At 48.7% G+C, this 22,258-nt stretch overlaps 3 protein-coding genes across 5 annotated transcripts in view; 1 reads left to right on the forward strand and 2 right to left on the reverse strand.

Annotated features, from left to right (window-relative positions):
* The window catches only part of Gas2 (growth arrest specific 2), a 145,119-nt gene extending 136,568 nt beyond the window's left edge, over positions 1–8,551 (forward strand). For all 3 annotated transcript variants that reach the window (XM_008850704.3, XM_029554839.1, XM_029554841.1), the window contains exon 8: positions 7,456–8,551. In XM_008850704.3, coding sequence (XP_008848926.1) covers positions 7,456–7,674 — 219 coding nt within the window. In that variant the 3' untranslated portion in view covers positions 7,675–8,551. The remainder of the gene's footprint in view (positions 1–7,455) is intronic.
* Positions 8,552–13,011: 4,460 nt separating this feature from the next.
* On the reverse strand, positions 13,012–21,227 carry Svip (small VCP interacting protein). The gene is made up of 4 exons (XM_008850706.3): positions 21,097–21,227; positions 19,432–19,482; positions 18,637–18,750; positions 13,012–15,065 (listed from the first exon to the last, which is right to left on the reverse strand). The coding sequence occupies exons 1-4, from the start codon at positions 21,223–21,225 to the stop codon at positions 15,051–15,053; spliced, it is 309 nt and encodes a 102-aa protein (XP_008848928.2). The 5' UTR covers positions 21,226–21,227; the 3' UTR covers positions 13,012–15,050.
* A 753-nt stretch (positions 21,228–21,980) lies between these two features.
* The window catches only part of Ccdc179 (coiled-coil domain containing 179), a 5,796-nt gene continuing 5,518 nt past the window's right edge, over positions 21,981–22,258 (reverse strand). The window contains exon 4 of the mRNA XM_008850708.1: positions 21,981–22,112. Coding sequence (XP_008848930.1) covers positions 21,981–22,112 — 132 coding nt within the window. The remainder of the gene's footprint in view (positions 22,113–22,258) is intronic.

Raw genomic sequence — 22,258 nt, forward strand, 5'->3', positions numbered from 1 at the left:
AGCATGGGATATCCCGGAAGGCTGACTGATCTAAAGTTGGGGAGCAGCTCCCGTAGGCAGCAGGGGCAGGAGACCTCCCACCTGCTCCAGTGGAAAGCAGTTAGCAGCCTGTTGAAATACGAGTGCCTGGATCGTTAATCAGGGAGAGGCATAATGAGGGCCACAGAGGTGCTGGGTGACCCTTGCTGAGTGACCCCCAGGGGTGCTGGGTGATCCTTGCTGAGCGACTCCCAGAGGTGCTGGGTGATCCTTGCTGAGTGACTCCCAGAGGTGCTGGGTGACCCTGAGTGACCCCCAGGGGTGCTGGGTGATCCTTGCTGAGTGACTCCCAGAGGTGCTGGGTGACCCTGAGTGACCCCCAGGGGTGCTGGGTGATCCTTGCTGAGTGACTCCCAGAGGTGCTGGGTGACCCTGAGTGACCCCAGGGGTGCTGGGTGATCCTTGCTGAGCGACTCCCAGAGGTGCTGGGTGACCCTTGCTGAGGGACCCTGGGGTTAAGCATCCCGTGGCAGTGTGGAAACTGTGTTGCTGGGTCAGGACTTCTTTCCCAACCTCTCCGCCTCTTTTTGTCCCTGCAGTCCTGATCCCCCATCCCTTCCTTTCCTCTGCAATTCCTCTTACAGGTTCATTCTTGACTCCAGGTCTTTCTCTCAGTGAACTCTTCCACACAAAGGTTGACGTGGTTACCACTCATACCCTGCTTTCCTACAGAACGTAAGCTGTGCCGCCCTTCCCTTCTGTGCCTTTCCATGGACAATGCAGATATTTCAGATAGGCAGCGACACTTGGATTGGGCAATGCTAAGTATTAACCCTGTGAACCCACCGAATATGCATTTACCTAATATTTGTTTAAGTGTGTTTGGCAAGCAGTATGTGTGTAACACTATGAAAAGCCCCAAAGACACAGCTTAACCAGGTGTGGCCTTGCCAGGTTCTTAGACAGTATTGTTGAGTGGTCAAAGCAAAGGATTGACTTTAATTCTCGTAGGAAGTATGGAGCAGGTATGTACGGGTAGAGAGGTACTGAGGTATTAAGGATTTCATAATTGGGAAATGTGGAGCTTAGGCTTGAGGATGGGGAAGTGTGCTCTGAATGGGGCCGGAAACGTTGGTGAGGGGTGGTGGCACCTCCACACCTGCCCACGAGAACAGTGTGGCCGTCAGGTAGGAGCCAGGCACCCCAGGAAGCACAGGAGACACTGCAAAGCCGCTCTGGAGGGTCAAGTGAGGTGGCCAGTGATCAGTTGTCCCTGAGGGAACACAGGGTGGCTTAGTGAGAGGTGACAGGAGCGCCCTGAGGAACTCACTCACAGCCTCGGGTCTGCTGCCTTTGAGCCCAGAACACCTACTCCAGGTGTCCATGGTGTTGATGGTCACCAAAAGGAGCAGGGACAGAGTGGAGCAGATCTGTCAGTGTCATCCTGAGAGCCCTGAAAACGTTTCATAGGGATTGTGGGTGGGAACAGACAGGGACAGCCAGGCAGCCCTCTGCCAGGCTTCAGTAAATATGTCCACATGTCTAACATGAATATGAAGTTTCTAATGTTAAATTTGCTCTTTCAGACATGTTTCCTGCTTGGTATTTGTCATACTAAACCTCAGCAGTCGACATGACGCAAACCTAGCATCAGCTGGGAAGAGGGACTCTCAGTTGAGGAATTTTTCCCACCACATTGGCCTGCAGACATATTTGTGAGGTGTTTCTTAATTGCTAATTTGTGTGAGAGGGGAGGGCCCGGCCCACTGTGGGCAGTGGCATCCCTGGGCAGGTGGGCCTGGGCTGTGTAAGTGGCAGAGCATGAGCCTAGGAGCGAGGCAGTAAGTCTGGGCTTCAGCTCCTGCCTCCATGTTCCAGCCCTGACTTCCCTCAGTGGCAGATTGTTACTTGGAAGGGTAGGCCAAATAATACCCCCCAGCAACAGAAAGCAAATTGGGACAGTCTTCTTTGTTTTTGCTGTAGCAATTTTGCTTGTTTTTTTGTTTATGTAATATAGCCTAGCTTCATACAGCACGGCTGTGTGAAAGACAAACACATTGCCAACAAACCCCTAATCTTTTCAAGGTCTTTTACATGACTGTTTTTGTCACTTAATAAAGTCCATGATTATCTGTGATCTATATAAATATAGCCTTTTCCTTCTAAATGAAAAATGAGTTGGTTTGCTTCTATTTCTAAGCACTAATTAATGTCTCTGAGAAGAGGAAGAAGACAGTGTTCTTGTTGCTGAATCTCTTGGTACCTACAGATAACCTGATTCCCGTCTTCCCCTCCAAGATATAACACTACTTAAAATACATACATATACCACATAAAAATAGCTTTACTGGAATAACGTATAACAGAGGTTCAGTGGCCTTAAGAGACATGGGCCAGCAGATAAGAAGCAGAGTCAGGAATGGACTCTCTCTTCTGAATCTGTGGACCAGGTGTATTAGTCACTTTTCTGTTGCTGTGATAGAAACACTGACCCAAGCAATTTATAGAAGGAAGGGTTTATTTGAGCTTACGGTTCCAGGGGAATTATAGTCCATCGTGGCAGGGAGGCATGGTGGCTGGAGGTGGTTGGAGCAGGAGCAGCAGAAGCTAAGCTCTCACATCATCACCCAGGCACAGGAAGCAAGAGGGTGACTGGAGATCTGGCAAGGCTTAAGAACTCTCTAAGTCCACCCCCAGTGATGTGCTTCCTCCAGGACAGCCATACCTTCTAAAACCTCCCAAAACAGTGCCATCATCTGGAGACAAAATATCCAAATACTTGGAGCCTATGGGGGACATTTTCATTCAAACCATCACACCAGGGCTCCCAGTTCTGGCTCTTGCCATTGCTCTTGGGTCCCTGCCAGAACATGTGAGCAAGACCCTATTGCTGAAGACACTACATATGTGAATCAGAACAAACAAGGAGGCGTCAAGCTGGTACTGATTTCATAGTGCTGGAAGTTTCTATGCATGCCAGTGGAAGAGAAAAGTAATCATCAGCATTACCAGCTGTGACCCCTGTGAGCTGCGATGGTGACCGGCCTGGAAACATGTGCCCACTGGTGTGAAGAGGCATGAATGCTATGGGCTAACCAGCCACATTCTGATTGGATTTTAGGTCTACTTCCCAAGATGAAGTCCACACCTGGCACCATTATCAGGCCTAGAAACCTGTGGCTAGACAGGTCAGAGATCATACGGGAGAGCCTACTGCTATCATTCTGCTAAATAGACATAGCATTACACAAACTCCCGGTGACTGACTTGTTATGTCCATAGATTAATGCATCTCTCAGTTCTCACCAGAGAAGCTGCTTCTTACCACAGATGGAGGTTAACACTGAGACTGACAACTGGTTAGCTTACAAAGAGTAGGAAACCTTACAGTGCTCAGTCTTAAACAGGACATCTACATTGCACTTTCTCTCAAGGCCCGGGGATCATTGTGGAAGAAGGAGTGGAAGGGTTGTAAGAGCCAGAGGTGGTGGGTGAATACAAGAAAACTGCACTCCAGACAGCCGGGCAGCTGCACATATGAGCTCACAGCAACTGTGGCGGCGTGGATGAGATCTTGGCACGCCAGACAAAATGCCAGCACGTAGGTGGGGTAGGCAAGAAGCCCCAGCCCTAGCTGAGGAATTCCTGCGGCTGGAAGTGGCTGGGACAAGCATAGTCTATTGTCCTTAAGGGAGTAATGCCAGGTTGATCAGCTTCCAAGGGACAGACCCACACACAGCACATTTGGGAAACTTAAAATATAATAGAGAACATGAAGTGTGGGGGGGCGTTGAGAGGAGGTGGGGGATGGGATCTCATTACCCTCAAAATACAATGTATAAAATCTCAAAGAATCAATAAAAACTAGAAAGACAAGGATTAAGGATCATCAACTAGTGGGGACCACCTAGAAACCACATAGTTCCCTTGCTCAAGGCGGTCAGCTAAGATGCAGGGCAGAGGCGGCATGCCTGTGGGTGGTGCAGTAATGCCTGCATCAGCAGTGAACACACCCGGCTAAGGAGAAAACTCCAGAGCCAGAGGAGTGGTTGGGCAGTGGCACAAGATGTGGGGAACGGACCTTCCTTAGTGAGCCTGTCCAGTAAGGTGTCAGATGGCGTCTGACACGCCTTACTGCCTGGATGACTCTACTGGACTGTGGGCTGCCTAGCTTCTAGCGTCAGATGTCAGGAGATAGCAAGCCTGATGAAGTGTAGTTATCAGGAGAACCACAGGAGTAGGCTGGGGTGTGAGTTTCAGGATAGGGAATCAAGCTGACCAAAAGGAAAAGCTATCACAAGTGGCCTGACGCAGCGATCCCTGAGCTGGGCCGAGCGCCAGGTACGGACATGTAATCCCTCTGAAGCATCTGAGCTGGTCACTGCACCGCAACAGCCAGGGAGCCAGGAAGGGCCGAGGAGTTCGGACTGACTCGGATTAGAGCAGTTTAATTTGCAGGGTGCAAAGAGGGGTTTTGTTCGTGGGGATGAGATGGGTGTCAAACTTCATCTTTTGGAGCTGAACACATACTAAAAAGGGGGCACAGACGTTAAGTCTCTGTTACCAGCTACCAGTCACCACGACCTTAATATCTTAATCTGGTTACCTGAAAGTCCAACCCGTTCCTTCAGGTCTAAATGGATGAATAGAGCACAACAGAGAAGCCTGTTTCCCTTAGAAACTCCACACAGCTTCCTTACCTTACAAAAGGTATGAAATACCTGATTTTGAGGATTTTACATAGAAACCTATTAACGTCCCGAGAAAAAAAGCCCTCTACGTCCCAGGTGTGGTGAAATTGAGAGAAGATGAAGGCCTCCGGAGTCTCTACCCTTCTGTGAGGAATCCTTGTGTTCGAAAACGTCTGAAAAGCCCTGGGGGTGGGGTGGGGGGATGGTGGAGGTTGCTCCGTGTAGAATGCCCTCTTTTGTTGTTACTTGTGATGTAGCTTAGGGTATGGGCAGGAGAAAAGGGAACACACACACACACACATACACACACAGACACACACACACACACTCACACACCATGTTGCTTCAAATCAAGAGGGAGGCATTTTAGTTCTGAGAAATATCTGAGTTCCAAAATTCAGGGGAAAACGTTTTGAGGAAACAAAGCATGCTCCTGAGTCTGAGACCAAAGAGGATTTTTTCTAAGAAAGCAGCTTACGATATGATTTAATATTACCAGTGCCCCAGTTCCTATGGTTTCAAATGTATCCGTCAGTGTCTGATGCAGACCCATAAAAATATTTTACAGGCAGTTGGTTTTATCTGTTTCTAAAAGGGAAAATATTTTTTAAAAAAACTATTTGTGGTAAACATTTAAATACAGTCATGTATTATCGTAACTGTCCCTTATTTCCTTTAATAGTTTACAAGGGGAGGACGGCTGTTTGAACTTTGGGGGGAAACTCCTGTAAACAACAAAGGATCACAGGAAAAGGGGTTCAGAGTTCAAGATGAGAAAACGAACGCATTCCCCCACCTCTCCCATACAGTAACTAATGAACACAGCTTTTAGAATGTACATTTGACTATGGCGGCTGTAGTGTGATTAATGGCACTTTGGTCTGGTACAGCTGGGTGTTGGACCTCAAGGTGACTCAGAGAAGCACAGTTACATCCATTGGTCTGTGCTGATCAAACCAGAAATGTGAACCCAGATATGTGTAGGAGTATTTTCTGGTGATCCTCAGCTATTGATTGTGACAGGAACCTAGTGCTGAAGCCTACAGAGACGGGGGAAGCGGCAGGCTGACGCCCACTTCCTGCGTTCTCCAGCTTGAGCCGGACTGCGTGTCGTGTTTCGACTTTGCAGGCTTCTGCAGAGTCATTCAGGAATCTCCAGCGATGCATCTACGTGATGACAGGCCAGGCTGCTGTCGTGCTTGCCCAGTTATTTAAAAGCTGTTCTGCCCTGGCTCAGGGGGGTTGAATGCTCACCTAGCACACAGGAAGCTTTGGGTTCAGGATAGAACCACATCCCCACGGTGGTGTGCTTGCCTGTAATTGTAGCACTGAGATGGAGGCAGGAGGATTACAAACTCCAGTTCATCTTCAGACACAGCAAACCTGAGGACAGCCTGGGCTAGATAAGACTGTTTCAAAAGAAACAAGGGAACTGCTACCAATGGAACAGCCAGACCTGGGGTGTGGGGTGGGTGTGGGGGAATGATGCCACTGGTGCTCCTTAGAGGCTATTGGAGGGAGTAGGAGGAGACTGGGAGGGAATAGGAGGGGCAGGTCAAGGATGGGAAAAGCTTCTCTGAAACAGGGGCCAAGATGCTTTTGTGACCAGCTCATGATGCAATTTAAAAAGCAAGCTTTAGAGCCAGGTGTGGAGAGCATGCCTTTAGTCCCAGCACTCAGGAGGCAGAGGCAGGCGGAGCTCTGTGAGATCCAGGCCAGCCTGTTCTACATACTGAGTTCCAGGACAGCTGGGGCTACAGGGAGTCCCTGTCTCAAAAACAAGCAACAAACCAAAAATCCTGCCTCATGACAAACACAAAAATCAACTTATGTAAAATCCCTAAACACGTGAAATATCTTGTCAATATAAGACTAGTGAATAAGGATCCCAAGCTTTCTTCAAATCCTCCCAGGCAGAAGGACACGGGTAGGGGCACCGGCAACTCCAGCAGACAGGGTCAATCTGCCCCCTGTACCAGCTCAGCTGACCCCGAGGGGACCGAGGAAGGAAGGTGGCCCCTGAGCCTCCCATCATCTGAATGCTGTGGGCACTGAGGTAGAAGGCTCAGCCAGGCATGGTGTTGATGGGAAGACATTACCCCTGAAGCTTTCTGCTATTTACAGAAGTGAATGTCCTGTTCTTGACACTAAGTCTCCATAGCGCTGACATGCTGCACTACACAGAAAGAACCATACGCTCACTTTTTAAAGGACACCACAGCCTTGTCCGTCTGGAGCTCCAGGTGGCTTCTGGGCTGGAGGTAGGGTTTTTTTGTTTCTGTTTTCTTATTTTTTAAATAGATATATTCTGAAGTAACGAGGAAGACTAAAACGGATGAAAAGCGTACACGTTCAGCTAGTCAAACATACCAGGCCTTGAGAGGACAAACGACTGGGGAATACCTTAGATTTTCCTAGTGCATTTTCGTTTCTGTTTTGAAGCAAATGTGTGTGTGGCTATTGACCCTGTAATTCAGAAAGGGGCTCTTCAGTCCTGCCTGGGAGGGAAATGACCCAAAGGGAAGGGTGGAGCACAGGAGACCAGGAGACGCAGGGCGCAGAGGCAGGGATGAGTGGCTGCTGCCTCGGGTGTTGGGCCTCCAAAGGCATCCATCCAATCAGGACGCACGGAGGCTGTGCCCGGGGAGGTCAGACTCCAGGCGCTGGGGGGACTCATCTGCACAGAGCAAGCAGGGCTCGTCCACTCACCCTGTGCGCATCGGACACCTAGTTTCGGCCCTGGTCAGTTCTCAGCTCCTGACAGCTCTGATGTCCTCCTTTCCAGATGCTGCATAACAAGCACGTGATGGTCCGCGTGGGAGGAGGCTGGGAGACCTTCGTGGGCTATCTGCTCAAGCACGACCCTTGCCGGATGCTGCAGATCTCCCGCGTGGACGGCAAGACATCTCCGGTGCAGAGCAAATCCCCCTCGCTGAAGGACATGAACCCGGATAATTACCTGGTGGTCTCCGCCAGTTACAAGGCTAAGAAGGAGATTAAGTGAACCGAGTCCGCGAGGGGCGACGGCCACATCCATGTCTGCAGCCTAGTCAGTGTAGTGCACACGCTCCGGGAACTGCTTTGGAAAAGTCATCAGACTGAAAACATCCCAAGAGTAGCACTATTTATTTTCAATGCTCTGTAGAACACGAAGCCCAATCCTAAACCGAAGTCAGACCAAGTCTAAGCAAACCCTCGTTCCTGAATACGTGAGCATAGTTTTAGAACTACCTTCCTAGGAAGACCTCTGGGTAGGGCTGTCTAGGAGAGCACTTAGCACGCGCAGACTCGGCAAAAGAAAGCGCCCGCTGTAACAGAGAAAAGCACCCCAGATGCTTATGTAGTTGGATTTTAAAGCTACTTTTTACAAAATGACAATGTGGCGATGTGCTACTAAAATTACCCGACAGCACTGTAGAATTTGCAACAGTAACACTTTACTGGAAAGGCCACTTCAGAGGTGTTTACATTCACACGGAAGATTGCCTTAAGTTCATCTCTGATCGCTGGCCAGTCCTCTGGGGTTCTCGAAGTTTTCAGCTCAGCCCCTTAGAGAGCAGCAGGTACCTTCACAAGTCCCTAAGCCCAGCGCTGGGCCCAGGATGACTTAGTGGAACTCACACACACAAGCCGGCCGTGGGTTTATATTTTGATGCGCGGACTGTACAGCCAAATGTTCACTGATTTTGTGGGTCCTTTTTTCCCAAGCATTTTCTTATTAAAATATATCTTTAGTTAATCCTACTTTGCTATGCTGTCTAGGTTAATTACCATAGGGATGTTCCAGACTTGTGTACCCAGCATAGGGCTGTTTTGTATCAATAAACAGCAAGTTACTGTCCACAATGATCTAAGAATTAAAAATGGAGAATTAAAAACAATGTGTCTCTACATCAGTGATTCAATGTGACACAGAAACAGTCTCGATCACACCCATGGACGTGCAGCTTCGGCCACATCTTCCTGCAGGGAAGGTGGGTGGAGGTGCGTAAGCTCAGCAGCAGAGGGCTTACACTGCCAAGGGAAGTGGCTTACCTGTCACCCTGCAAACATTTTTTTAATTGGTGGAGTTAACTCATCATTTAATTATTTTACAGTAACAAGGAAAACTCAGCTTCCTTGGTCCAAAATCTCACAGTGGAAGCATCTCTTACATGACCAGTTCAGTCAAACATACCCTTCCTGTTTGTGGGAAAAATTTTGGCTGGCATGGTATAGGTTAGTGGTGCTGGAACTGGTGTCCTGAGTCCAGAAAAATCATGTCAGCACAAAATAGCTAAAGGAAAAAACCAAAAACCTATAGCATTTGTACAAGGTAAAATGATCTTGGCATAGTGAATAATTCTAGTATATTTTGAAATAAGTAACATTTAAAGGTTGAATCTTTATTTCATCAAGTGAGTGCTTATATTGCATTTCTCTGCATTGTTACTGACAATCTTTCCTTCACAACTTTTTCTCCTGGTTAATTTTTTAGTTCTGGAAGTTTGTGAATCCCATCATGCACGGGTTGCCATTTAGTAGTCCTGTTGAAGTCCAGCGATCTCATGGGGTAAGATCAACATGTGCTCAAGGCTGAATCCCATCTGAAGACTGCGAGAGAGAATCCATTCTTGCCTTTACTGCTTTGCAGAGATGACCAGCCATCTTTGGCTCACGGCCACCTCCCTCTCCTCAAAGCCAGCCCATTGCATCGCGCTCATCTTGCTTTTCTTCTTTCTTCACATCTCTTCTACTGGATGTAGGCCGAAAAAGTCTTCAGGTTTAAGAATCCAGCTTGGGGCTAGAGAAACGGCTTAGAGGTTAAGAAATCTTGCTGGTCTTGCAGAGGACCTGAGTTGGGATTCCCAGTACCCCCATATCAGGCAGTACCCCCTATATCAGGCAGTACCCCCATATCAGGCAGTACTCCCATATCAGGCAGCACCCCCGTATCAGGAAGTACCCCCATATCAGGAAGTACCCCCCATATCAGGCAGTACCCCCCATATCAGGCAGTATCCCCGTATCAGGCAGCACCCCCGTATCAGGCAGTACCCCCGTATCAGGCAGTACCCCCCCATATCAGGCAGTACCCCCCATGTCAGGCAGTACCCTCCCATATCAGGCAGTACTCCCATATCAGGCAGTACTCCCCCGTATCAGGCAGTACCCCCCTATCAGGCAGTACCCCCTATATCAGGCAGTACCCCCATATCAGGCAGTACTCCCATATCAGGCAGCACCCCCGCATCAGGAAGTACCCCCACCTCACGAACCAGCCCCTCAGGCAGTACCCCCCCATATCAGGCAGTACCTCTCCATATCAGGCAGTACCCCCATATCAGGAAGTACCCCGCATATCAGGCAGTACCCCCATATCCGGCAGTACCCCCGTATGAGGCAGCACCCCTGTATCAGGCAGTACCCCCATATCTGGCAGTACCCCCGTATCAGGCAGCACCCCTGTATCAGGCAGTACCCCTGTATCAGGCAGTACCCCCCCATATCAGGCAGTACCTCTCCATATCAGGCAGTACCCCCATATCAGGAAGTACCCCCCATATCAGGCAGTACCCCCCCATATCAGGCAGTACCCTCCCATATCAGGCAGTACCCCCCATATCAGGCAGTACCCCCCATATCAGGCAGTACCCCCAATATCAGGCAGTACCCTCCCATATCAGGCAGTACCCCCCCGTATCAGGCAGTACCCCCCATATCAGGCAGTACCCCCTATATCAGGCAGTACCCCCATATCAGGCAGTACTCCCATATCAGGCAGTACCCCCATATCAGGCAGCACCCCCATATCAGGCAGTACCCCCATATCCGGCAGTACCCCCATATCAGGCAGTACCCCCGTATCAGGCAGTACCCCCCCATATCAGGCAGTACCCCCATATCAGGAAGTACCCCCAATATCAGGCAGTACCCCCATATCAGGCAGTACCCCCATATCAGGAAGTACCCCCCCATATCAGGCAGTACTCCCATATCAGGAAGTACCCCCCCATATCAGGCAGTACTCCCATATCAGGCAGTACCCCCCCGTATCAGGCAGTACCCCCCGAATCAGGCAGTACCCCCCGAATCAGGCAGTACCCCCATATCAGGCAGTACTCCCATATCAGGCAGTACTCCCATATCAGGCAGCACCCCCATATCAGGCAGCACATAATCACCTGTAACTCCACTTCTAGGGGACACAATGCCCTCTGGCCTCTAAGGGCACATGAACTCGCACAGGCACATATACATATATGTAAATTTTAAAAAACAAGCTTTAAAACAAAAGAATCAATGTGATTAGAACGGGCCCACTGAGGAAAACCCCTTTGAGGTCATTTTTAAAATCTTTGTAATGTACAACATACAGATTCGAGAGGTTAGTAATTGAGTCTACTCAGGGAAAGCGGATTATTGGGGTTAGTCCATATCTATGATGGTCTTTCAAATGTCTTTGAGAACATGTCCATTAGCAAGGGTGGGGTTTAGGTCCTAGCTCATCACCACTGAGAGGGCATGGACACATGGAGTGTATCCAGAGGGAAACAGCCAAACACAGAGAGCTCTCACTGACACCATGAATACCTGAATGGACCCGCATCACCCTCTCAGCTAGATGCGACACCCAAGGAGAGGGGACAGAACACTGTTATGTAGGGAGTAAAAGATTAAAAACCTCCAGTGGAGAACAAAGTCCACCATCATGCATGCAAGAAGAGGAAGGGCAAGGCCACAGCCAGGACACCGGCAGAGTTGAGGGGATCTTTACCAAGCTGCTAAAGGACCTGCTGCCATCAGACCTGGCTTCCCGAGGTGGAGGAAGGGGAGCAGAGCTGCACAGACCCTCAGGCCAGATGGTAAAGGCAGAGAAATACTGATTTCAGCTGTTTTCTTTGTCCTATCACTAACTTCCTGTGGGCATTCTCAGCTGCCTTGACTAGCTCTTGTGTTGTGGTTAGAGAAAAGGACAGATGCAGGTTAAGATGAAGAAACTACTACCATCGAACTAGCTCAAAGGAAAGAACCTCCTAAGAAAATTTCCCAAGATGCAATGCTCACCTTAAAAGTTGCTGGATATTGTTACTGAGATTTTTCTCCCTTTAAAATTCCAACAATTAGAGGGCCTAGCACAAGCCAAACACAGCTCTATTAAGGTAGCCAGTGCTGGGGATGGAGAGATGGCTACGTAGTTAACAGCACTAGCTGCTCTTGCAGAGGACCTAGGTTCGATTTCCACATGGCAGCTAACAATCATCCTTAACCCTAGTTCCAGGAGATCTGATGCCCTCTTCTGGCCTCCGCACGCACTGCATGACATGGGTGCACTTACATACAAGCAGTGGACTTAAAGTAGCCAGTGCTGTTCAGAACATGAGAAAGTGTCATATCCAGGACAAGGAATTTACGAATATTTAGTTAAACCATGGTGGCCATGCTTGATGCCATATTTGCAATACAGACTGCACATAAAAGGATGGACACCATAAGTGCCGTAACCCTGAGAACCTGGAGAGTTCAGGTTGTTGTGACACAAACGACATCAAAACAAAACAATTTCAAAAACCTGCTATATGCACAGATGCCTTTTTAAGTGGGATTTTTGTTGTTGTTGTTTGTTTTTAGAGAGTTAATACACAGGGCCTCATATCAGAGTTGGGACATACAGCACACATGTCTAAGGGAACCTGCACCTGCCCAGAAAAGACACTAAAGAAATGTATCTTCCATCTTCACACAGGAAACAGCCACATCTTCCTGCTAAATTTATACTTTATTCAAAATTAACAAAAGACATACTTTCATCTTCTAAGGATACAGAATGATTCTTACCAATAAAATAAGTCAAATTTTTGGACAAAAGATAGAACCAAAGCACCTGTCAGTTTCCGGGATATTGGTTTCCTGGGGATAACGCATAGAACTTTTGCTGCATCACTGTTTGTCTAAAAAGGCAAGAGTAATAACATTTGTCCTTTACAATGTAAGGCAAGAAACATGCCCGTTATAAATCCAGACATTCATGAACACTCCAAACAGCCATTAGCTCTTTTTCTGTTATTAATCCCAGGGACTTGGAAGTGTTCCTAACCATCAACCCAGCTCCCAATTTGTTCAGGATGTAGTAGAGATGAATTTCTGTTTCAAGAGATGGCCAAAGGGAACTTTTATATAGGAAAATGTATACTCATATCCACAAAAGATAATAAAGCATTTTTAATGAAACCATATGTGAACTAGTAAATTACATTCCAATATAATTAGTCAAGTGGCAGAGCCACACACAGACATTTAGAGAACATGTAATACGTCAGAGGGATCTTTAATGACAATACATAGCTTTTTTTCAGTTAAGACTGTGGCATGTGCGCATTCTGTCCTAACAGGATGGTTGTCTGTCTGCACCTCACTGTGTCAGTTCTGCTTCAGCAGCTTGGCCTTGGAATTTGAAGACATTCAACATTACAGTGTTCTGTTATTTAAACCATAAGTTATGGAAAACTATCACAACTTCCTGAGCAAAGTACAGACATGATTTCAGAGCTCATTCACCAGCTCTTCAAGTAACCCACGTTTCTCTTTTCCTCTTCTTCACATCCACGAGGTTCAAGACACAGCTTAGTGTCTGTGACCTGTGTGGCCTTAGGGAGAGCTGTGCACAGCACGGCCGTGAGGCAGGAGGGCCCCGTGCCCATGGCCTGGGGAAGGTGTCCCACGCCCACTGAGGCAGGCCCGAGCTGGCAGAAGCTGTGTACCCTGCTTCTCCCAGCAAGTGGTCTGCCTGCCTGTGATGCATGGCTGGACGGCAGCGAAGCACAGTGTGAGCGGTAGCTGCTGGATGTGGAATGGCCTCCTAGACCAAGCCCTGCATTTGCACAACCCGCCCCCGTTCCTGAAGACGAAGACGAGACGAACGTGGCTGATCTGTGGACGCAGGAGGGTTTGCTCCTGTCAGGGGCGTGTTCCGGCTCCCTCTCCACTCAGCTATGAATAAGCCTTCATGTGTTAGAAACACCAATTACCTAAATAAACTACAGAATTTCACTTCTAAAATGCAATTCAGTGATTTTACTCTTCCCCATTAACAAAAGTATCACTAATCTTAAAATATGAAGAGAAATTGAGCCAATGCAAATACGTATCTTGTCTGGATATTCATGAATAATTTCAAACAGTAGAAAAAAGTAATTGTTTCCATGAGGCGTCAAGAGACCTATATTATACTTTGTAGGTCTCTTTATAATTAACATGTTCAACACACTTATACACCTGGAGCCTTGTCGGAGGGATGAGCGAGATGGTCGTTGGCTCAGTATCCTGTGGCTGTGACCTGCCTGGTCTAATTCACAATATTCCTACTGGCTCTTAGAATCTATAAATTCTCACTTAGGGGTCAGGAGTGAGACCTTGGCTATAAAGCCAACATCCTTACCAGCAGCAACCTTGTATCTTCTGCAGTAAGACGACAGAAGCCAACGTGCCATAAAGCTCATATACACGAAAATCAACAGACTCTTATGTATCACACAGAATAGCCTCCTACCATTTCCATGGTTAGACCTTTTAACGTACAGTATGTACACATCTCACACCTGCATCAGCAACCTCATGACTGTATAAATCTAACACATACATCACCCCTCATTATTACCTGCCCCAATTCTCAGCTGGCCTCGTCCATCACTACATAGATCATCATGGTGCTGAAGAGGTAACACAGGTAACTCAGGTATTACTGACGGTGACTTCAGGTTCAGCAAATACAGCAAGCTTTACTATCATGTAAAAGTACCTGCTAATTTTACATGCTATAGATATAGTAAATAAACTAAGAGAAAGTCAACGTTTGCCTACAAATATTCATGATTCAGTCGGTTATAAAAATGTGACGCGCCCTGTCACCTGAAGCCCTCAAATGCTTTCAGGATTTTCCCTGATGAACAGTTTAAAGGCACTAAATCCGTACATTGAAGCAAAAAGTCTGCAAACATAGTGTGACAGAGATGGACAGAAGGCCACACAGAGGAGTGGACGTGGTCAGGCGGCTGACTCAGCCAGGGACTGTGACTGCAGGTCTAACAGGGAGGACTAGGGCGGGATCTGTGTGTGCCTATATACCTTTCAGATCCATATCTTAACTACAGAAAACGGCACATTCTTACAGAAGAGAAAACTGAAGGGAAATTAGAATTTAATGAAAAGCTGCGTCATTTTGTAAGCTTGAAAATCAAAAGTTTTACCAATATTTTCAGTACAGCTTTAGCACTGTGCGCGGGCATTAATAATACAAAGTCTGACTCTTCTGTCTGTGCAAAGAGGAGAAACTCAGCCGAATTCAGCTTCATTGCCGATGCTGAAGTTCTCGGCAGTGGTCTCCTGTAGTTACGACACACTTCAGGACACTGTCCACTGGAAAAGATAAAAATATATGGTGTAAGTAAATTTCTATTCAAATTATGTAACAATATTCTTTTGAACAAATTTTAAAAATAAGACTATGAGACAGAGGAATGCAAAAATGATTTTTGCACACAGCCACTAATCATACAAGTTTATAGTATAGCCCTAAATCTGAAATAAGATGGTTGCTTAAAAAATATAGACAAGACCATGTATTGGGGCAGACCGAAGGGCAGCCTTGGATGGACCCAGGTGTCCTGCACTCTCAGCCTAAGTTCTCAAAAGTCACCACATTCTGTGCTGGCAACGCTAACTGGGACTGGGTGAAAGAGCCCGGCTGTGTTCCAGGCCCCTGCTCTGCTCCAAACTGGATCTCTGTCAATGCATTAACTCAATGAGTCATGTTGTCCCCAAAGTAATAAGCCCAGGGTGGTCCATTTCCAAGGGCCCTCCTAGGCAGACTCCACTGGCAGAAGCTGCCCTGACCCAGGATTCAATCCTACGCTTCTGTTGTCCCTGGAAGCTTGTCCATGAGTTATAAGCCCATACCATGTCCCTGGTCACACGTGTGAGTGTCTGGAGCACCAGAATGGAAGCTGGAAAATACCGGCCCTGCTTCACAGTGGCTAGATCCCAAACACCCAACACCAACATGGCTTGGGTGTTGGGAGGCACCAGTAAAACCACGAGATGAAAAAAAACTATCTTTTCGGAGTCAGGGAACTGAGAAATGGTAGGAGTTATTAAATAATAATGTAAGATGTTGTTCTTTCTTGAGTATGAAGATATCCTACTTGTGAAACTGTTTAAACAGTCCATGAAATCTATGATAACAGACTCTGAGAAAGCCCCTGAGCGACAGAGGTATGCGCTGTCGCCAGAGTACTGCTTCCACTCCGTCTCCAAGAAACGCGATGTGCTCTGCAGTTTTCAAAAATATCTGCATTTCAGTACAATTCTAAAATTAAGGGTTAACTGGAGTTAACTTGTTTTTGTTGCAGGACTTCTTAGAGGCCTGCATGCTGAGCCTTTTCAGTCTGCAAGAAGGGGCACGTACGATCTACAATATAACATGTTCAGGATTTATTCTACACTAGTCAGGATTTTTAAATTCCTGTTTATTTTTATTTACTATTATTTTATGTGTACAAGTGTATTACCTGCATGTATGTAAGTGCATCTGTGTCGTGCAATACCCGTGGAGGTCAGAAGAGGTTGTTGTATCCCCGAAACGGGAGTTACAGATGGTTGTTAGCCACCATGTGGGTGCTGGGAATGGAACCTGGGTCCTCTACAAGAGCAGCCAGTGCGCTTAACCACTGAGCCATCTCTCCAGCCCCAAATTCCCATTTTTAAACATAAACCTTTATTTACTATATTGTCTCATGAGACTAGTGTTAAGACACACTGGAGAGACATCTTCCATCTGGCTTTCCAGCCTGCAGCAGGAGCTTGAGCATCTCAGCATCAGGACACAGTGATACTACCGCATGTGTTGAGAACCTGGGCCCTGCTTCTGCACTGCCCTGTCCTGTGTTGGTCTGGTGCTGCTCTGAACTGGGCATGGGTATCACGGGGCTTCCCGGGTAAGGAGGCTTTTCCGAGGACACTGAGCCATCCCTAGGAGCAGGCAGAAGGTGAAGACAAGAAGGAGCCTTTTTCCCCTGATAAGGATCCTCCTGTTCTATAGGCTCCTCCAGGCTGTGCACAGCACTGGAGGACCACAGCCATGATGTGGGAGGACCGCCTGCACTGGGCTTGCTCTTCCCTTATCCCTGAGCCGCCAGTACACTGCTTTAGAACTCCATGCTCCAGATGTCCTACTCAGGCATGCTCAGGGACAGAGCCTCCTGAAACTGGTGCTTTGGTGGGTGTGGTTGGGACTGCGAGACTGCCTACAGCAGCAGAGAGCCAGGACCTGTCACTTCTCTGGAGAAAACCCTCCTGCTAATTTGCAGCTTGATGCTCATGAGAGTTTACTAAAGGAGCCTGAGAAATTTCATAAACGAACAGCACAGACAGAGAAAAATGATAGTAGAAGCATTTTTTGAGTACTTTTGAGAGACCTACAAGCAACGTGATGCCAGGTGACTTCTCCGTCTACGAGTTTCAGAACGAGGGAGATTCAGATTTAATTAGGAAGCTCTTCTCTCAGAACTGAAGAGGAAATGGGAAACTCACCAGGTCAGAACATGGGCAATAAATGTTTTCTGAATTCTGACTACACGTACCTTGTCATATAACATTACACCTCAACTTCACACTACCTCCGTTCCTACCAGGATGCAATGGATCTCAATCTCCCTTCCAGTTCCATGATCTACATTTTTAGCTTTTTGTTTCTGAGAATACTCTGTGAATTAAAACTAGTGACACAGCTTTTTATCTTAGTAGGAAAAAGAATGTACATAGATCTAGTGTGTTCTTTTCTGGAAGTCTGAAAATTAACATAAACAAAAATGGTCACATGATATAACTGAATATTAAAGCCAGTTATTTTGAATTGTATTCAAAGTCCACCATAAAGACAAAAGGGTTTGTTTTCAAGTCAGTGCCGCTCAGGATGGTCCCAAGCCTTCCGCCCCACATTTTATGGACAGACACGTGTGCCTCTGAGTGTGGGCATGTAGTTTGGAGCCAAAAACCAAATGTAATTTGAAAGGGTAAATTTAACTGAGAAGTTCATGGAAATTAAGGGCCCTGTCACTTGCACTGCCAACTCTCAGAACTAGTGTTGCCTTTGAAAGGCAGTAATGAAGTATCAATATCTGAACCATTATTTTCCTAAGCAACAACATGTAGAATAAAATCTTTGCAGTTCTGCTGAGCTCCAGCTGAAGGACCTATCTATCCACCATGGCACACACAGGGTCTGTTCTGAGGCAGAAACATCAGGAGCAGCAAGTGTTGCTCCCAGGTGAGCTACTTAAGGTCTAAACTCACATTTACATGATAGAGATAATGTGGGGCAAAAGAAAGTCCCCAAACCACAGCTGGAGCTGAAGGTGACACACACACGCAAAACCCCCGTGCCTGCAAGGTGGAGGCTGGAAGATCAGGAGTTCAAGGCTGTCCTCGGCTACAAAGTGAGTTGGAGGCCAGCCTGGGCTCCAGGAGACCCTGCCTCAAAAAGCCAAATAATCAAAACAAGAAAACAAACACAAAAGATCCCCAAACATGGACTGAGAACATTGAATCTATAAAAGTAGAGATTTTACAACCATCAGATTTTAGGAGTTACAGCCAAGCAGACATTAGAGCTGTCTGTCAAAGGAGACTGGCTGAACACTTTCTCATTCCGCTGAAACTTTTGAACTTACGATTGCACTGCATATGAACTGAGTAGGAGACACTGCTGAGATGACGGTTATGATTGCATGGCATTGCTGGGATAGAAGAAATCTATTGTTTTCATTTGGAAAAAAGAAAATTAAACTAGCTGAAACTTCCTCTAAACTATGCTGTTTGTGTTTTCAAATTTCTTCAAGATTTTCTTACAGTGCACTTCTGGGGGAGTTCCCAATAGACTGCTGCATATGCCTCAGAAAACGAGCGGATGTAAGCCTTAGTCAGTACTCACTCGAAGTCCACCTGTGGGCGGGGGTCCCGACGTAGCCATTTGCTGTTCCATCTGCTCTTTCTTCTTTCTCTTTGCTTCCACTGACTGAATATCCAAAATCCCCCGAGATGCCGCCTTTAAGGAATTTGATAAGGGGTAATTACAGAAAAAAAAAGGTATCAGGGTCCAAAAGGTGTCTGGTTTTTGCTTTCTAGGTCTCTCTTTGGGCATGGGGAGTTGGCTCGGTTTGGGTAACAGAGAACTCTTCTACATTAGCCTTTCTTACAGGAGCTGCCAATTCTTCAGCGGACATTAAAACATTTTTATTTATTTTTTATTTTGTGTGTGTTATGCCTGCATATATGTAAGTGCACCCATGTGTGGAGGTCAGAAGAGGGTGCTGGATCCACTGGAACTGGAGTTATGGAAGGTCGTTAGTCACCATGTGGGTGTTGGGAATCGAAACCAAGTCCTCTCCAAGAGTAGCCAGTGCGCTTAACCATCTCTCCAGCCCCATTCAGTGGACATTTTAAAATCGCACAAATTCTTCTTTCAATTACTTACACTTGCCAGGGTTTTACAAAGTCTGGCCAGTTTACCTTGGGAAAGAATGGTACTTCGGGGCCAACTCAATATGCAAAACCCATCTGGAGCTGTTGTCATACTTATGGTGGAAATACATGGAGGGGATCTTTTGAGGGTGGTTATCTTTAAGAACAAAGCTGCTTCATTGATGGCACTGCACTTCAGAGCAGTGACACCACTGCAGACATCTGCAGACAGCCATGTGGAATGTGGCCGCCCAGGGACGCTCACCTCTCTCTGCCTTCGCTCTGCAGCTCCCGCCAGCTTTGCTCTTTTCTCTTCCTAAGAAAACGCAGATGTTTCAAAAGCAAAGTTAGACACCATCACAGAACGTGATGCACCTATATACTATGAGCAACACAGCAGTCTGTAAAGAGTTAGTACTGGCCAAAAAAACCCACAAAAAATTGTCACTGCGAAGGCTGACCATCCTATCTGGGACTACAGTCCTAAATACTGGCTATGTGGAAGGCTGAGACAGGAAGATCCCCGGAGCCCAGTTCAGGGCCAGCCTGAGTCACACAGTAAGACTCCACTCTCACTCAAATAAGAGAACCCCCAAACCCACCCCTATTACAACTTTTGTTTTAAGACAGGGTCTCTCTGTAGCTCCAGCTGGCCTAGAAGTAGCTATGTAGACCAGGCTAGCTTCGCTCTCCCAGAGGTCTTCCAGAGTCCAGGGATTAAAGGTTATGTGCCACCATCCCAGGTTAGAACATTTATTAAATATTCAACTTTCTGAATTTCATTCTCTAGATGCATATACCTTCAAATTAGCACATAATAAAGTGTAAATATTCTGAACTACAGAATAGTTACCTTCTTTGTAAAGTGGGATCAAAAATGTAAAATCTGGTATTTAACAAGAATGGAAATATACACTTTGGAACTGCTTGTTTAAAAGGAGGCTAGGGTTTTCAGGAGACATTTAGGACCAACAGGCTGATCTCACTGCAGGATGGGGGGAGAGGAGGGCCTGTTTGAGTGTCACCGTGCCTTAGCGGGTACCGAGTGTCACCTCATCACCTTTTGTACGTACTGAGAACACAACAATGAAATCTTCCCTGAATTTGAAGGTTGAGTTCTGTTGAGGGCACAGAAAGAAACTTAAGCAAATACACAGCATCTGTCCCTCGGAAGTAATTTCAAGAACTTAGAGAAAAACATAAAGAACACGTGAGTTAGTAGATGGAAGGGTGCTGGGCACAGAGGATCTGTTTATTTATAGGGTCCTCAGGAAGTCTTAGGTGATACAGGAACATCCAACAGCCGACCATGTGATTATCATGGATAGAGGACGTGGGCAGGAGGCTTACCAAGTGCTGACAGGCTGGTATGTTTTACAAGATCTACACCAAATCAGTCACTTTAAAAGCAACAGCAGCTACCGAGGCAAGGTGAACACATCACCTAAGACCACGTTAGCACCAGAACCTAGTGGGTGAAGAACTGGTGTACTTCCCCAGATCTCTCATTTCAACCGCGCCATCAACGCCTGCACAGCAGCAGGAACGTCAGGCAGCTGCCAGCAAGGGCTGCAGAGGCCACCGGGCGGCACCGCAGCGCAGGCGCGGTCACGGGCCAGGCCAGGTCTGCTTCACAGGAGCAGGTGCAGCGCGCGGGGAGCTGTGTGCGCAGTGCAGCGTGATCCCGAGCGGCCCCGCGGCGGGCGGTCAGGAGGTGAGGCCGCACGCCTACACCTGTGTACCGGGCAGTCAGAACCGGGGCAGGGCGGCGGCGCCTTCCAGGTCCGGCTGGTACCGGCAGAGGCGCAAGGCGGCCCGGCCCTGCCCCACCCCGCGGGGCGCAGCCCGGGGACCTGAGTCCCACAGGTGCAGACGCCCGCTGCGCCGCTGCAACGGAACCCGCGAGCGGAGCGCGAGGCCGGCTACTCACCGGACTCGGGGACGGCGGCGCCGACTCCGCGGGGCACGGGAAGCACAGCCCCATGGGGACCGGGGACCAGGCACCGCGCAGGCCGGGCCCGCCACAACCTTCCCCGCCGCGGCAGGCCCCGCCCACCATAGCCTTCCCGGCCGCGGCAGGCCCCGCCCACCACAGCCTTCCCCGCCGCGGCAGGCCCCGCCCACCAGACTCCGTCAGGGCCGAGGGCAAGCTCCGCCCCCACAGATACTGAGGCAAACTCCGCCTCCGTCTGGTAGCTTAGCTGGTCCGCCCAGCTTCCTCCAGCCTGCGGCAAGTCCCGCCTCCTCCCGGAAGGGACACGAGCCCCGCCCCAAAGCCTGCCTGACTGACGCTGCCTGGCTCCTTCTCATCCCAACTCCTCCCCATCCCGGATTCATCCTTGAATCTACGCCGCTGTCCCATGGCAACCCTCTACCCACGACGGCCTCCCCGCACGTTCCCTCCGTCCTCTACACGCCGCGTGCCCTCCGCACACGTCCCCTCCCCCTCTTTCAGCCCCACCCTTCCAGGTAGCTTTCTGCCGCGGCTCCGCCCCAGGCCCCGCTTCTCTGCCACTTGGTCCGGTCCCCAGAGGCCACGTCTGTCCGTGGTAACCCCTGGGGGTCCTGAATGTGTCCCGTCACTCTGCCGCCCCGCCCCGTGTATCTCTCAGTCTCGCTCCTCTTCCCTCTCTCTTGCTCTCTGGCCCCGCCCCGTCACGCTGCCCTTCGGCCCCGCCCCCGTGTTGGCCCCGCCCCTACGGTCCGGCTGGTTCCGCCCCTCCGCGGCTGCGCAGTCCGCCCCAGGTGCTCCGCTCCGGGCACCCAGCTGAACGCGGGCCTGGACCCTTCGTGCACCGCCCCGGGACAGAGGGTTCAGGCGTCCAAACCGATTTCCACGTGACGTCGGCGACCCGCGCTGACGTCCTTGTGTCCGAACTGGTCCTCAGAGCCGGCAGCGCGGGGCACCGTCCGGGGTCCGGCCTTCGAGATGCTCCAGGCGGCGCCCTGGGGCCAGAGCACAGTTCACCCATGAAAGGGGCTCAAACTCGGGTCCTCACCTCCCTGCCAGCTGGTTGAAACCCGATGCAGACTTAGGAGAGCTAGCCTAGGTCCACGATCCCGGTCCGGTGACCCTCCCCCCCCTCCCCCTC

This window comes from Nannospalax galili, unplaced genomic scaffold (genome assembly GCF_000622305.1).
Source record: "Nannospalax galili isolate Female #2095 unplaced genomic scaffold, S.galili_v1.0 scaffold645, whole genome shotgun sequence".
Taxonomy (NCBI): Eukaryota; Metazoa; Chordata; class Mammalia; order Rodentia; family Spalacidae; genus Nannospalax; species Nannospalax galili.

Coding starts and splice junctions, on each gene's coding strand:
- Svip (XM_008850706.3), bottom strand. CDS start 21,225: ATGGTGGGCGGGGCCTGCCGCGGCGGGGAAGGTTGTGGCGGGCCCGGC. Junction 19,483..21,096: donor CGCCGCCGTCCCCGAGTCCG/GTGAGTAGCCGG, acceptor GCGTTTTCTTAG/GAAGAGAAAAGAGCAAAGCT. Junction 18,751..19,431: donor CAGAGCGAAGGCAGAGAGAG/GTGAGCGTCCCT, acceptor AATTCCTTAAAG/GCGGCATCTCGGGGGATTTT.